This window comes from Globicephala melas, chromosome 2 (assembly GCF_963455315.2).
Source record: "Globicephala melas chromosome 2, mGloMel1.2, whole genome shotgun sequence".
In the NCBI taxonomy this organism is placed as follows: domain Eukaryota; kingdom Metazoa; phylum Chordata; class Mammalia; order Artiodactyla; family Delphinidae; genus Globicephala; species Globicephala melas.
In genome coordinates, this window is record NC_083315.2 from 100,969,018 (window position 1) to 100,980,863 (window position 11,846).

At 46.6% G+C, this 11,846-nt stretch overlaps 1 protein-coding gene across 2 annotated transcripts; it reads right to left on the reverse strand.

Moving 5' to 3' along the window:
- Positions 1–4,770: 4,770 nt before the first annotated feature.
- On the reverse strand, positions 4,771–6,579 carry RNASE1 (ribonuclease A family member 1, pancreatic). Of its 2 annotated transcripts, none has more exons than XM_030844237.3 (2): positions 6,260–6,579; positions 4,771–5,531 (listed from the first exon to the last, which is right to left on the reverse strand). In XM_030844237.3, the coding sequence occupies exon 2, from the start codon at positions 5,499–5,501 to the stop codon at positions 5,034–5,036; it is 468 nt and encodes a 155-aa protein (XP_030700097.1). In that variant the 5' UTR covers positions 5,502–5,531; positions 6,260–6,579; the 3' UTR covers positions 4,771–5,033. The 2 variants fall into 2 exon arrangements, with proteins under 2 accessions (XP_030700097.1, XP_060149572.1); XM_060293589.1 differs by lacking the exon at positions 6,260–6,579 and adding an exon at positions 5,814–5,930.
- Positions 6,580–11,846: the final 5,267 nt, after the last annotated feature.

The following is an 11,846-nucleotide window of genomic DNA, read 5'->3' on the forward strand; positions in this document are numbered from 1 at the left end:
ATCCTTTCTTCCTAGAATTGCTTTGTCAAAAATCATTTGACAGTATTTGTGTGGGTATGCTCTGGGCTCTCTATGCAGCTCCGTTGATCTATGTGTCTATTCTTCCACCAATGCACACAAAAATATGTACACAGATGTTTAAAGCAGCTACCTTCATAATCACCCGGAATGGAAACAATGCAAACGTCCTTCAACAGGTGAATGGATAAATAAACCATGGAACATCCACGCACTAAAATGCTACTCAACAATAAAAAGGAACGAACCACTGATCCACACAACTTGAATAAATTTCATAGGCATTATAGTGAGTAAAAGAAGCCAGTCTTGGAAGGTTACGTACTGTGCAATCCTATTTGTATGATATTTTGAAAAGACAAAACTATAGTGACAGAGACTAGATCAGTGGTTGGCAGGTGTTGGGGTGAGGGGAGTGTATGACTATAAAGAGATAGCACAAGGGGATTTGGGGGGTGGTGGAACTGTTCTGTGTCCTGGTAGTGTGCAATTCATTTACACAAGTTAAAAATTCATAGACTTGTATACCAAAAAGATCAATTTTCCCATATGATATTTTTTAAAAAAGAAAAAAATAAAAACAGAAAAAGAAGGAAAATGTGGAAGCAAGGCATAAAAGCACACACTCTGGGAGTCAGCAGACCTGGTTTTCATCATTCCATACTTGGCTTCATGCCTCAGTTTCTCTTTTTAAAAAATATTTATTTATTTATTTTATTATTTATTTTGGTTCCAACGGGTCTTAGTTGCAGCATGCAGGCTTTTAGTTGCGGCATGTGGGATCTAGTTCCCTGACCAGGGATCAAACCCCGGTCCCCTGCATTGGAAGCATAGACTCTTACCCACTGGACCACCAGGGAAGTCCCTCTTTGTTTTTAAGGTGAAAGTTTTAGAGCCAGATTACAAAAGACCTTCCCTGCCCTGACGTTCCTTAATTCCACAGATCTACAAACATGATCACATTCATATTAGGCGTGGGCACACACACTCATGGTCCCATGCAAACAGATTTTGTCTCTATGTTACAACAGCCCAAGCTCTCCTTATCCCAGAGCCTTTCCCTTAAATAATTGTCTGGCAGTATTTATGGGAGAGGAAGGGGGAGTTTGAGGGAGGTGGCGAAGAGAAGCTGCCGAACATGTTGGCCTGAAGCAGGGCCAGCTCCCAGCCTCTATGAGGAATGTTTCCAAGAAACTCAGGAAATTCCTGGTCCCACTCCCTCATTCTCTTGTTGTTGCCTTGATCTCGCCGCCACATGACTCTCTCCCGTCTGCGGATCTGAGCCAAGCTAAAAACCTCCATGGGCTCTCAGGTCCCAGGAAGCCTAACAACGCCTAGCAGAGGCTAGCTGCCAGCCTTGACTCTCAGAGGCTGCCTAAAGTTGCCTGAGAGGAAACTCTGCCCTAGAAGCATGTTTGAAGTCCACTGGGATGACCTAGACCTCTGAACATGGCTTTGCACTGAGAAGAGCTCTGAACCAAACCAGATCTCAATGATGTGACTCTTCTAGAGATGCCTACCCACAAAGAGCCAGAAACTGCATGCCAGGGCTCAGCACTCACTGCTAGACATGGATGTTCAGCTAGAAAGTCCTAAGCGCTTCCCTGGTGGTCCAGTGGTTAAGACTCCCCACTTCCACTGGAGGGGGCACGGGTTCAATCCCTGGTCGGGGAACTAACTGACACACACACACACACACACACACACACACACACACACACACACACACAAAAGATAGGGAGTAGAAGGCCCTAAGCGTAAGGGGACTTTGAGATAACCAAACCCAAGCTTGGGTTTTACAGATTAGACAACTGTGGCCCAGAGAGGGCTACAGAGTGCCTTAGGGGCACAGCACAGGGAGATGATAGTAGGGCAAGGACTACATTAGGTGCCCTGGCCCAATTATCCATCCAGCTGCAGACTGAGGGAAGGTGGAAAAGGAAGGAAACTGACCCTGAATACAGGCCCTGCTCAGACTTGTAGCGAGAAGAAACCAGAGGATGACATACAGTAGTGATGAACTTTAAAGTACAGTCACCACACTGGCTAGTAAAACAGGCCTACTGAGACTCTGTCCATCCAGATGAACAACTCCTTCTCTATTGTTAAGTAAGAAGACAATAAGGGAATGGGAAGGGAGATAAGCGTCGGAGGGAGGAAGCTGAGATGAAACCATCCCACCTACACTTGCTGCAAGCCACAAAGAAACCTAAAGTATATGGGAATTTACTGAATGATTTGCAGAGGTGTTTGAGATTAGTCCCCTAGAAAGTGGCTCCTGGGAGACAGCTTTGAGACGCTTCCAGGTATGCCGCGGTTTAGTCTTCAGGAGGTAACACTTTCATTCTGAAACTTCTCTGCAGGACCTCCATCATGCATCATGAATCATGCACATGGAGGGCCGCCCCACATTCGTGATCAATTTCCCAAACCAATATTGAGGCGCCTTCTGCCACGGGCAGGTAGATTCAAAGCCCTTTAGTGCTCCCACTTACTCTGTGAGGGCTGAATCAGTCTCAGGAGGCAAGAGTGGCGATTGGGAGCAGCCTTTCATTTTCCAGTTAGACAGAAAGCACAAAGTGCAAATGAGGCAGCACTTGGAAAGAAAGAACCTGACGCGATGGCCCTTTACTCTGTTCATTGAAGGTATGGGTGACCGATCTGTTTCAGGCTGGAAGACTATTGGCTGCTGGAATTGAAGGGGAATTTACCAGAGAGAGACAGGAGAAAATCAGCATGTCAGAAGAGGCAGAAGACACTCTGATTTTGTCGGTACAGGTAAAATTGCAGGAGTAAGGTGGACGCTAGGATGCATTTACCTGTCCACCGAGAATGCAGAATTCCTGAAGCTTGTTTGGTTTGAAGACTCTTCTGAAAATTAACATTATCCTTCTTAGAAGAATCACTGGATATGGTCATTTCTGTCTTTAAGCAGGTACCCATCTTCACATGTTAGCACCTCAATTTTAAGATGAATCTGCCTGGGTCAGTCTCCTAGAAGAGGTTAATACTCCTTTATTTGTGGGATAGCAATAGTCGCCCCACAGAACAGAGACCTCTGATTTGTCTCCCGACGACTGATGTTTCTCTCCTTGACTCTGCCTGATGGCTCTAGGACAAGACTTGATCTTCCCCTGCCCAGAGTCCTCCTATTCAGGGCACTCTCTGCCCCACCTCACCCCCGTTTCCCTGGTTGTGCAGGTCTGCACCCGGACCATCCGCTAGCACCTATCACTTTATTCCCCGGGTGGTCCCATGGCCAGGAAGGTGCATGGAACCAGTAGCCAGAGCTGGTGATTGTGCAGAATAGATGCAGCAAAGCTCCAAGTGAGTGTTCAAAAAAGATCTCCTAAAGTGTTCTCTTAGCACTAGCAGGAGGGAAAATGAGGAGCTTTGGGTTTGGAAACAAGAGTGAGATGAACTTAAGAAAAATTCTATCTAAAGAAAACAGAACTAGAAACTTAAAGTTTCCCTTTATTCCCTCCTCCATCCTCACTGTTTGTAAGGAGTGAGATCCCCACTACCAACAAAATAGCTGGCCACCCCTCTGACCCAAAGGCCTTCTTCCTCTTACAGAGGCCCCAGAGCTAAGCACTCACTTTACCTAAAAAACACACAACCACTTCCAACATTTATAAAGGTAGTACACAAAGACAATGACAGAACTGGTCAAACTGGTTGGCAGTAGGACCTTTCTCTAGTTCTATGACCTTGTCTAGAGCTTGATGCAGGTGTAAACAGGGGGTCATATGAAATGATTAAGTGATGACAGAAGCCATGTTTAGGCTTTTCAATGGATGTAAGAAAGGGTTGCCAAGGAGTGAGCAGACTCATAGGCCAAGTGCCCCGGGAACCTGTGAGAGCCCCCAGCAAGCGGAGGCCGAGAAAGCCGTGACTCCACAGCACTCGGTGAAGGAGGGAGACTGGGGAGTTTCCTTCTTGAGGAAACTCCAATAGCAGAGAGAGCAATGACAGGGAAGCCAGGAGACCCAAGGTCTAGTCTCAGTCGGACACTAACGAGCCGTGAGCAGGTGGCTTAACCTTTCCGAGATTCAGGTTGCCCCTCTGTAAAAGGCGGGGGTTACATTAGGTCAGGGATGGCCAGTGGGTGGCACACACACCCTCACCTCTCTCGAGCCTTCGGTAGAGGCCACTGTTCCATCACTTCACCGTTTAGGTATTTTTCTACAGCATTCTAGGCAGGCACTTCCAATTAGAGTTGGTCCACAAGCTGAAATCTACTCATCCTCCCCCCACTTGACGATCGCTGAAGTCCTTCCTAGCTCCTGAATGGAGGGTTCCAACTTTGTGAGGAAGAGAGAGCCAGCTTTCTGATTGAGCAATAGCTCCCTCAAGGAAAGGAAGATGGAAATCTAGGGTCATAATTTCATGCACTTCTCCTCCCCGCCTGAGGCCGAGCAGGGTCTTCCCAGGGTCACGCTGTCCTTCCTTCTGTGCCAGAGAGTTTTGTATCTGAGCTTCACCCTCTGTCAGCTCACCCAGCATGACACTGTCCCAGACCGTAGCTCCTTTTTATCTAAAAGAGCCCACACTTGAAAACTGTATTGGGCATCAAGGAACCTACAAAGAGAGGACTTATCTCAGGTCAGTGAAAATCAAAAGTCAGAAGAGGTGGCATCTGAGGATTCCATTCGCCACTCACCAAAGCTAACCAGACTCACGGTTCTCTCCCCTGTCAGGAGAGCGAGCACACAAACAGCGCCTGGATGGGGACGGCATCAGGAATTCAAATGGTTGCAACTGTGTTTTATTGAAAGAAGCAGTGAAGTGGTCAACGTAGGCCCCATCTCACAACCCACTCCTCACCCCCCAAGCCACGCAGGGGCCAGCCTCAGGCCAGGGGAGCGTTGTGTATGTGTGTGTGTGTGTGTGTGTGTGTGTGTGTGTGTGCGCGTGCGTGCGGGGGTAGATGAGAGCCCTAACTAACTTGAGTTCTTGCCTGCAGGGCAAGGAAGCGAGAGGGGGAGAGGTGATGAGGTGGGGTATCTCTGGCTTCAGGTAGATACCGGCACAGAACGATCAAAGTGGACTGGCACGTATGGGTTCCCGCCACAGGCCACGATGATGTGTTTCTTCTTCTGGCTGGTCCTGTAGGCACAGTTGGGGTACTTGGAGCTGCCTGTCTCGTGGCACTCTGTGATGTGCATGGTGGAGTTGCTCTCATAGCAGTTGGTCGTCCCATTCTTGCAGACGATCTTTTTCTGGAAGCAGACGGCCTTGACATCTGCCAGGGACTCGTGCACAAAGGTGTTCACCGGCTTGCACCGTCCCTGGGTCATGTTTCGGCGCATCATCATTTGGTTGCAGTAGTTGGAGTTGTTGCCTGGGGAGCTGCCGGAGTCCACGTGCTGCCGCTGGAACCTCATGGCCGGCGATTCCTGGCCCAGGGAAGGCTGGACCCACCCCAGCACCAGCAGCACCAGGACCAGCCATGGCAGCAGGACCAGGGACTTCCGAGCCATGGTGGTCTCACTGCCCTGGAGGAGCCGCTCCTGGAAAAGGGGGAGAGGAGGAATAACATCACCTTAGAAAGAGAACCCCAGCTCCCACCTGTAGCCTCCCTGGCTTACGGTCTCCAGGTCAACCAGAAAGATGTCCCTCTCCCTGCGAGCTTTTCCAAGTAACAAGACAATCACATATACTCTTCTCCACAAACATTTGATTCCCACTCCCTACAGAGAGGCCGTCCTCCCCTCTGGGTGGTGACCCTAGAAATGACCTAAAATCCTAGCAGCCCTGTCTTTGAATACAGAAATATTTTTGATACGAAATACCTTTGAAACATAAAACACCTCCGTACCCAGCGCTCACACGGCTCATTAGAAGATGCTTTTGAATAAACCATTAAATAAATAATCCAAATTTTGAATAAGCCAAATTGTATCCCTGAGATAACCACCGAGTATTCATCCAGGATCACGGTGGACAGAGCCCTGTTGTCCTACAACACAAGGGAAACTCAGCTCCAGTGTTTTACACTGGCATCATAAAGGGATGCCATTGTGTTCCAAAGAGAGATGCTCTCCTCCCCCAACCTGGGGGCTGCTCCTTCTCCAGCCCCATGGGCTCTCTGCAGCCTACGTTCTCCATTCCTGACCCCAGCTCTGCCTCCTGCCCACATCTGCCTGGCCCGATTCTCAGGCTAGCCTCACCCACCCTGGCTCCCCACGCTCCAACCCTCGAGCAGAAACAGCTCCTGTGTGCCTCTTGGGCTGCTTACCTGAGTCTCTAGCTTGGTCTCTGAGAGAGAAAAGGCAGTTTCTGCAATCACTCTATCCCTGGGGTGTGGACTTTATACAGATTAAAAGGAGGCTTGGCTTCCAGGAAAAGACCGGTGGGAGGAGCATCTTGGTCTCAGTCCCCAGGAAAACAAGGTCATATGAGGAAGGGGTGGGGAATTGCCCAGGCCACCCTTTTTTCAGGGCTGCTGGGGAGAGCGAGCCTTTGCCTATAAGAACCTTTCTTTCTATAAGCAGCAGAGAAAGCCACTATAGCACTGTTGCTCGAACCCCAACCAAGTCCTTCTTGTCTCTTTGCAAGCCGTTTTCACCAAATAGCCCTTGGAGGTTAGCAAAATGCACATAACATGTGATCACGGGAAGGGGAGGGAAAGGGAGGTCCTCTCTTGCCCTGGGAGTCCTGGAGCTGCTTTGGCCAGAATTCCACATCTCCCACCAGCTCCTCTGCTGGGGGAGCAGGGAGAAGTGGCCAGCTGCCCCAGCTGGAAGGCTTCCCAGATCTGGAGAAGAAGGGGGAGAGTACCTGAACACGGAGGAGTAGAAAGCAGCTTCGTTCGGTGTGACCTCACCCAGTTGTGGCCACTTCAACACTCCTGGGCTGTTGAAGGAGGGTGTGTGGCCATTCTTATCTATAGTGTTCTTATAGTGTTCTTATCTATAGGTCACTTATCTATAGTGACCTCTCATCCCATAGGCCAGAGTGGAGGAGAGGAACTAGGGATGAGCCAAAATGCAAAATCCCCTTTAGAGAAGAAATAGAGAACATCATATTTCTTAGCAGTAAAATTTCATCCTAGAAAGAGACGTGGCATTTGCTGGAAGACAATTTTATTTTTATTTATTTATTTATTTATTTTTTGCGGTATGCGGACCTCTCACTGTTGTGGCCTCTCCCGTTGTGGAGCACAGGCTCCGGACGCGCAGGCTCAGCAGCCATGGCTCATGGGCCCAGCCGCTCCGCGGCATGTGGGATCCTCCCGGACCGGGGCACGAACCCGTGTCCCCTGCATCGGCAGGCGGACTCTCAACCACTGCGCCACCAGGGAAGCCCTTTATTTATTTTTAAAGTATAGTTGATTTGTAGTATTGTGTTAGTTTTAGGTGTACAGCAAATTGATTCAGCCAGATAAAACGGAGGACAATTTTAATCCCTTTGGAGTGAGAATTATCAAAATATCTCTCCATGCTCTAGGTTTACACTACCTTAGTCCAAATTCTGGTTTAGCACCTTAAGCCCTGGGCAAGTTTCCTCATCTCTAAAATGGGGATGATAATAACATGTTCCTTTTAGATTTGCTATTAAGACAAAATAAGGTAAGATGCAGAGGGTTTAAAACAGTGCTTAAAAAGCCAATGATGGTTCATGTTGGGAGGAGGGTTAAGACCTCCCACAAGGAGTCTGTTTAAACAATACTGGGTGATCTCCGATTTGCTTTCCACAGGAGGTGGAGTCAAGTAACTGCCTGGCAAAACTTTTGTTTTGCTAAAATCCAGAGCTGAAAATAGCAGGCAGTTTCAAAGCCCTGGGGAGTAAAAGGGAAGCGGGGAGAGAGAGGAGAGGAAACTTGAGGGAAGAACAGAATTCTTTAAGGGGAGATTTTAAAATTGTTTCGCCACATGAAATCCAAGAAATTTTTGGTAAAGTCAGCATTATTTTCTAGTGTGTATAAATTTGGAAGTGGAAGTGGGGTCAAGGAGGACGTGGTGAGACATGAGCTTTTAGTCTCATGTTTTTGTAGTTTACCTACCACCCAGGTTTTCTTTGCTTCTTAGTCTTTGGATCATACTCATACCATCTTGAGTGGTGTTGGAAGGAAAACTTTTCCTCTACCCATTTATGTTCTGCTCTGGAGGCCTGTGAATTAACTGACAAAAGACAGATTAACAGAAGAATTGACCAAGTTTATTCATCTGCATATGGAGGAGCACAAAAGAAGTAGTTCCCTGAACAGCTAGGGATAAAGGTTTATACATCAACTTAATGGGGGCGGGGAGGGGAGCAAATAGGGACTCTTAAGGAAATAAATGGGTTTTTTTTTTAAAGGAAAGATAAATGAGCTTTTGGGGGAATAAATGGGACGTAAAATAATTTGTGATAATGTTTGTCTTTGCAAGTGTGAGTAGTGTGTCTTCGTCCTGGCTGCAAAACTCCCCTAAGGGGATTTATAGCAGCTTTACTCTCTGAAGACTCTGCCTTTATTCAGATGAGGGAAGCTCCAAAAAAGCTTCTTTCTGCATCTGCTGGGTTTCAAATATCTTCAGTTTAAAACAACCTTCATATTAACTCTGCAGATCTGAGACGGTACCCACAATAACAAATTTAGAATTTGTTCATTTATTCATTCAACAGTGGGAATACAGAAATAAGTTACAGAGTCTGCCCTAAAGGTACCTGATAGGATAGTTTGTATTCATCAGGTGAGTCCCACCAAGGTGTTGGGCATGGCTGCACGAAAACAGTCATTCATTTGGCACCTTTCCCGTGCCAGAAGAATTTCAGGGAGTTGGTTCAACAAGAAAATTTCAGAGTCACAGTTCAAATATGAATAAGTTTTCTGTAACCCAAATAAGTTTCTTCAATAGCCTACCCCAGAGCATCCCAAACTATAAGAAGTCATTTTTATTTGCGATACGCGGGCGTCTCACTGTTGTGGCCTCTCCCGTTGTGGAGCACAGGCTCCGGACGCGCAGGCTCAGCGGCCATGGCTCACGGGCCCAGCCGCTCTGCGGCATGTGGGATCTTCCCGGACCGGAGCACCTGCATCGGCAGGTGGACTCTCAACCACTGCACCACCAGGGAAGCCCTATAAGAAGTCATTTTGCCTGTTTGTGCATGGCAATCTGGACAAACCCTTGGGGTTGTTTTTGTTTGTTTCTTTCTTTGGGCTGTGCCGTGTGGCTTGGGGGATCCCAGTTCCCCAAGCTCACACCTGGGCCCCTCCTCCCACGCTCCCCCTGCAGTGAAAGCGTCAAGTCCTAACCACTGAACTGCCAGGGAATTCCCAGCCTTGAGGTTTTAATTCAACTTCATGGAAACAATCAAAAACCCATCCTTGCTATAGCCTTACCCTTGGCCTTCTTGCCTTAGGGCAAGAGCTACAGTTGCAAAAGTTGATGCTTCTGCTAAACTAGTTCTAGGCTCCCTGTGATTCATGGTTCCTCATGCAGTGAGACATTACCACTGACTGAGAACACACAACACTTTCCAGCCAGTCCACTAACTCCTTGTAAGATTCTATTACTCTCTCCATCTCACATACTGTTCACCACAGAAGCACCCTGAATCCTTCCATTCTCCTGCTGCTACCAGAAGAAGGGGAGCCCCATGATCATCTTACGTTGGCAGGGAACTTTCTGTATCTCACTCATTTATTATAGACTCCAGTTGACACTCCTATTCAGTGCTCTCACTGACCTAATTTTATTTGTTGATGAATCATACCTCAAAACTGAAACTGGAGGTTATCAAGTAGGATATAGTATCACTAACTAAACTCTTCAAAATAGAGCTTGTCAACTAGCCAAAGACCAGCGAGTAAACATACAGACAGCAGGTATGCTTTTGGAGTAGTATATGATTTGGGGATGCTTTAGAAACAAGCATCAAAATGGACAAGTCGTCAAGGAAATTTTAGATGCATTCCTACTTCTTAGAGAGTGGTTATTCTAAAGATTGAGGCCCACATTAAAAGAGATGATATGGAAGGTAAAGGATTGCTCTAGCAGATCATTATGCCAAAGAAACTGCTTTAACCAAGATTATGATTTTATCTAAGCCCTCAAAGAATAAATCTCTGGAAGGATTCAACAAGGTCCTTATAAAATATCAAAATTTAGCCCCTGATTTTTGAAAAAGAAGAATGAAAAAATTCTGGTTGTACTCTTCACTTAAATAATCCCTGATGCTCTCAAGACAGCTGCTTGGTGACTTTCATAGCTAGAGAGGAGAAGTCAATACCTGGCTTCAAAGCTTCAAAGGACAGGCTGACTCTTGTTAAGAGGTTAATGCAGCTGGTGACTTTAATTTGAAGCCAGTGCTCATTCCCATTCTGAAAATCTTAGGGCCCTTAAGAATTATGCTAAATCTACTCTGCCTGTGCTCTATAAATGGAGCAACAAACAAATCGGCTTACAACATGGTTTACTAAATATTTTAAGTCCACTGTTGAGATCAACTTCTCAGAAAAGAAGATTCCTTTCAAACTATTACTGGTCTTTGACAATGTACCTGGTCACCCAAGAGCTCTGATGGAGATGTACAATGAGACTCATGTTGATTTCGTGCCTGCTAACACAACATCCATTCTGCAGCCTATGGATCAAGGAGTAATTTTTAATTTCAAGTCTCATTATTCAAGAATTACATTTTGTAAGCCTATAACTGTCATAGATAGTGATTCCTCTGATGGATCTGGGCAAAGTAAATTGAAAACCTTCTGGAAATGAGCCACCATTCTAGGTGCCATTAAGAACATTTATAATTCATGGAAAGAGGTCAAAATATCAAATTAATAGGAGTTTGGAAGTTGATTCCAATCTTCATGGATGACTTTAAGGGAATCAAGACTTCAGTGAAGGGAGTCACTGCAGATGTGGTGGAAATAGCAAAAGAACAGAGGCAGGAGATAGATGGGCCCCGGCTAAGCAGCTGAAATATGTCCCCTGTGGACAGATACTCCAAGATAAAGATAATGGCAGGAAAAAGGAGGAGCGGAGTCCTGCCCAGATAAGAGATGAAGAGACCACATATTTCTCATTCTTGAGGTCCAGGAGACCTTCCCAACTACACATGTGCAGAAAGGCTCCTCAGGGGCCAAAAAGGAAGGGGGCACCACCCCATAATAGGTGGTGTCAACCTTCCCACAGTCCTCTTCGCTGGAATCCATCTTGGCTAAGAGATGCGTGCACACACAGCGGAGACTCTGAGTTATAACAAATACAAACTCAGAGCCAGGCAAAGCAAGATGATTGGCCAGAGGGAACCTGGAAGAAATGCCCCATATAAGTGATTCAAGCTACCACTGGGGCACGACTCTCTCTCTGAGCCCGCCCCTGTGTGTCTATTCACAAGTAATTTCTTTTTCCCCTTCTAATAAACACTTTACTTGTTTCACTACTTTCTGTCTCTTTGTTGAAATTCATTTCTACAAAGCAGACAAGCCAGGGCCTTGTCACTAGCCACTGACCCTCGTCATCTAATGGTTAGGATTCAGTGCTCTCACTGCTGTGGCCTGGCTTCCATCTCTGGTGAGGGAACTGAGATCTTGCTTCAAGCTGCTGCCGGGCTGAGGCCACCTGAGAGCAGAACCAGAATTAGAAGCAGAGCCTGAAGATGTAACTTAATTGTTGCAGTCTCATGAGAAAATTTTAACAAATGAGGAGTTACTTCTGATGGGTGAGCAAAGGAAGTGGTTTCTTGAGATGGAATCTACTCCTGGTGAGGGTACTGTGAAGATTATTGAAATGACAACAAAGGATTTAGACTATGACATCAACTTAGTTGATAAAGTAGCAGTTTGAGAGGATTGACTCCAATTTTGAAAGAAGTTCTACTGTGGGTAAAGTGCT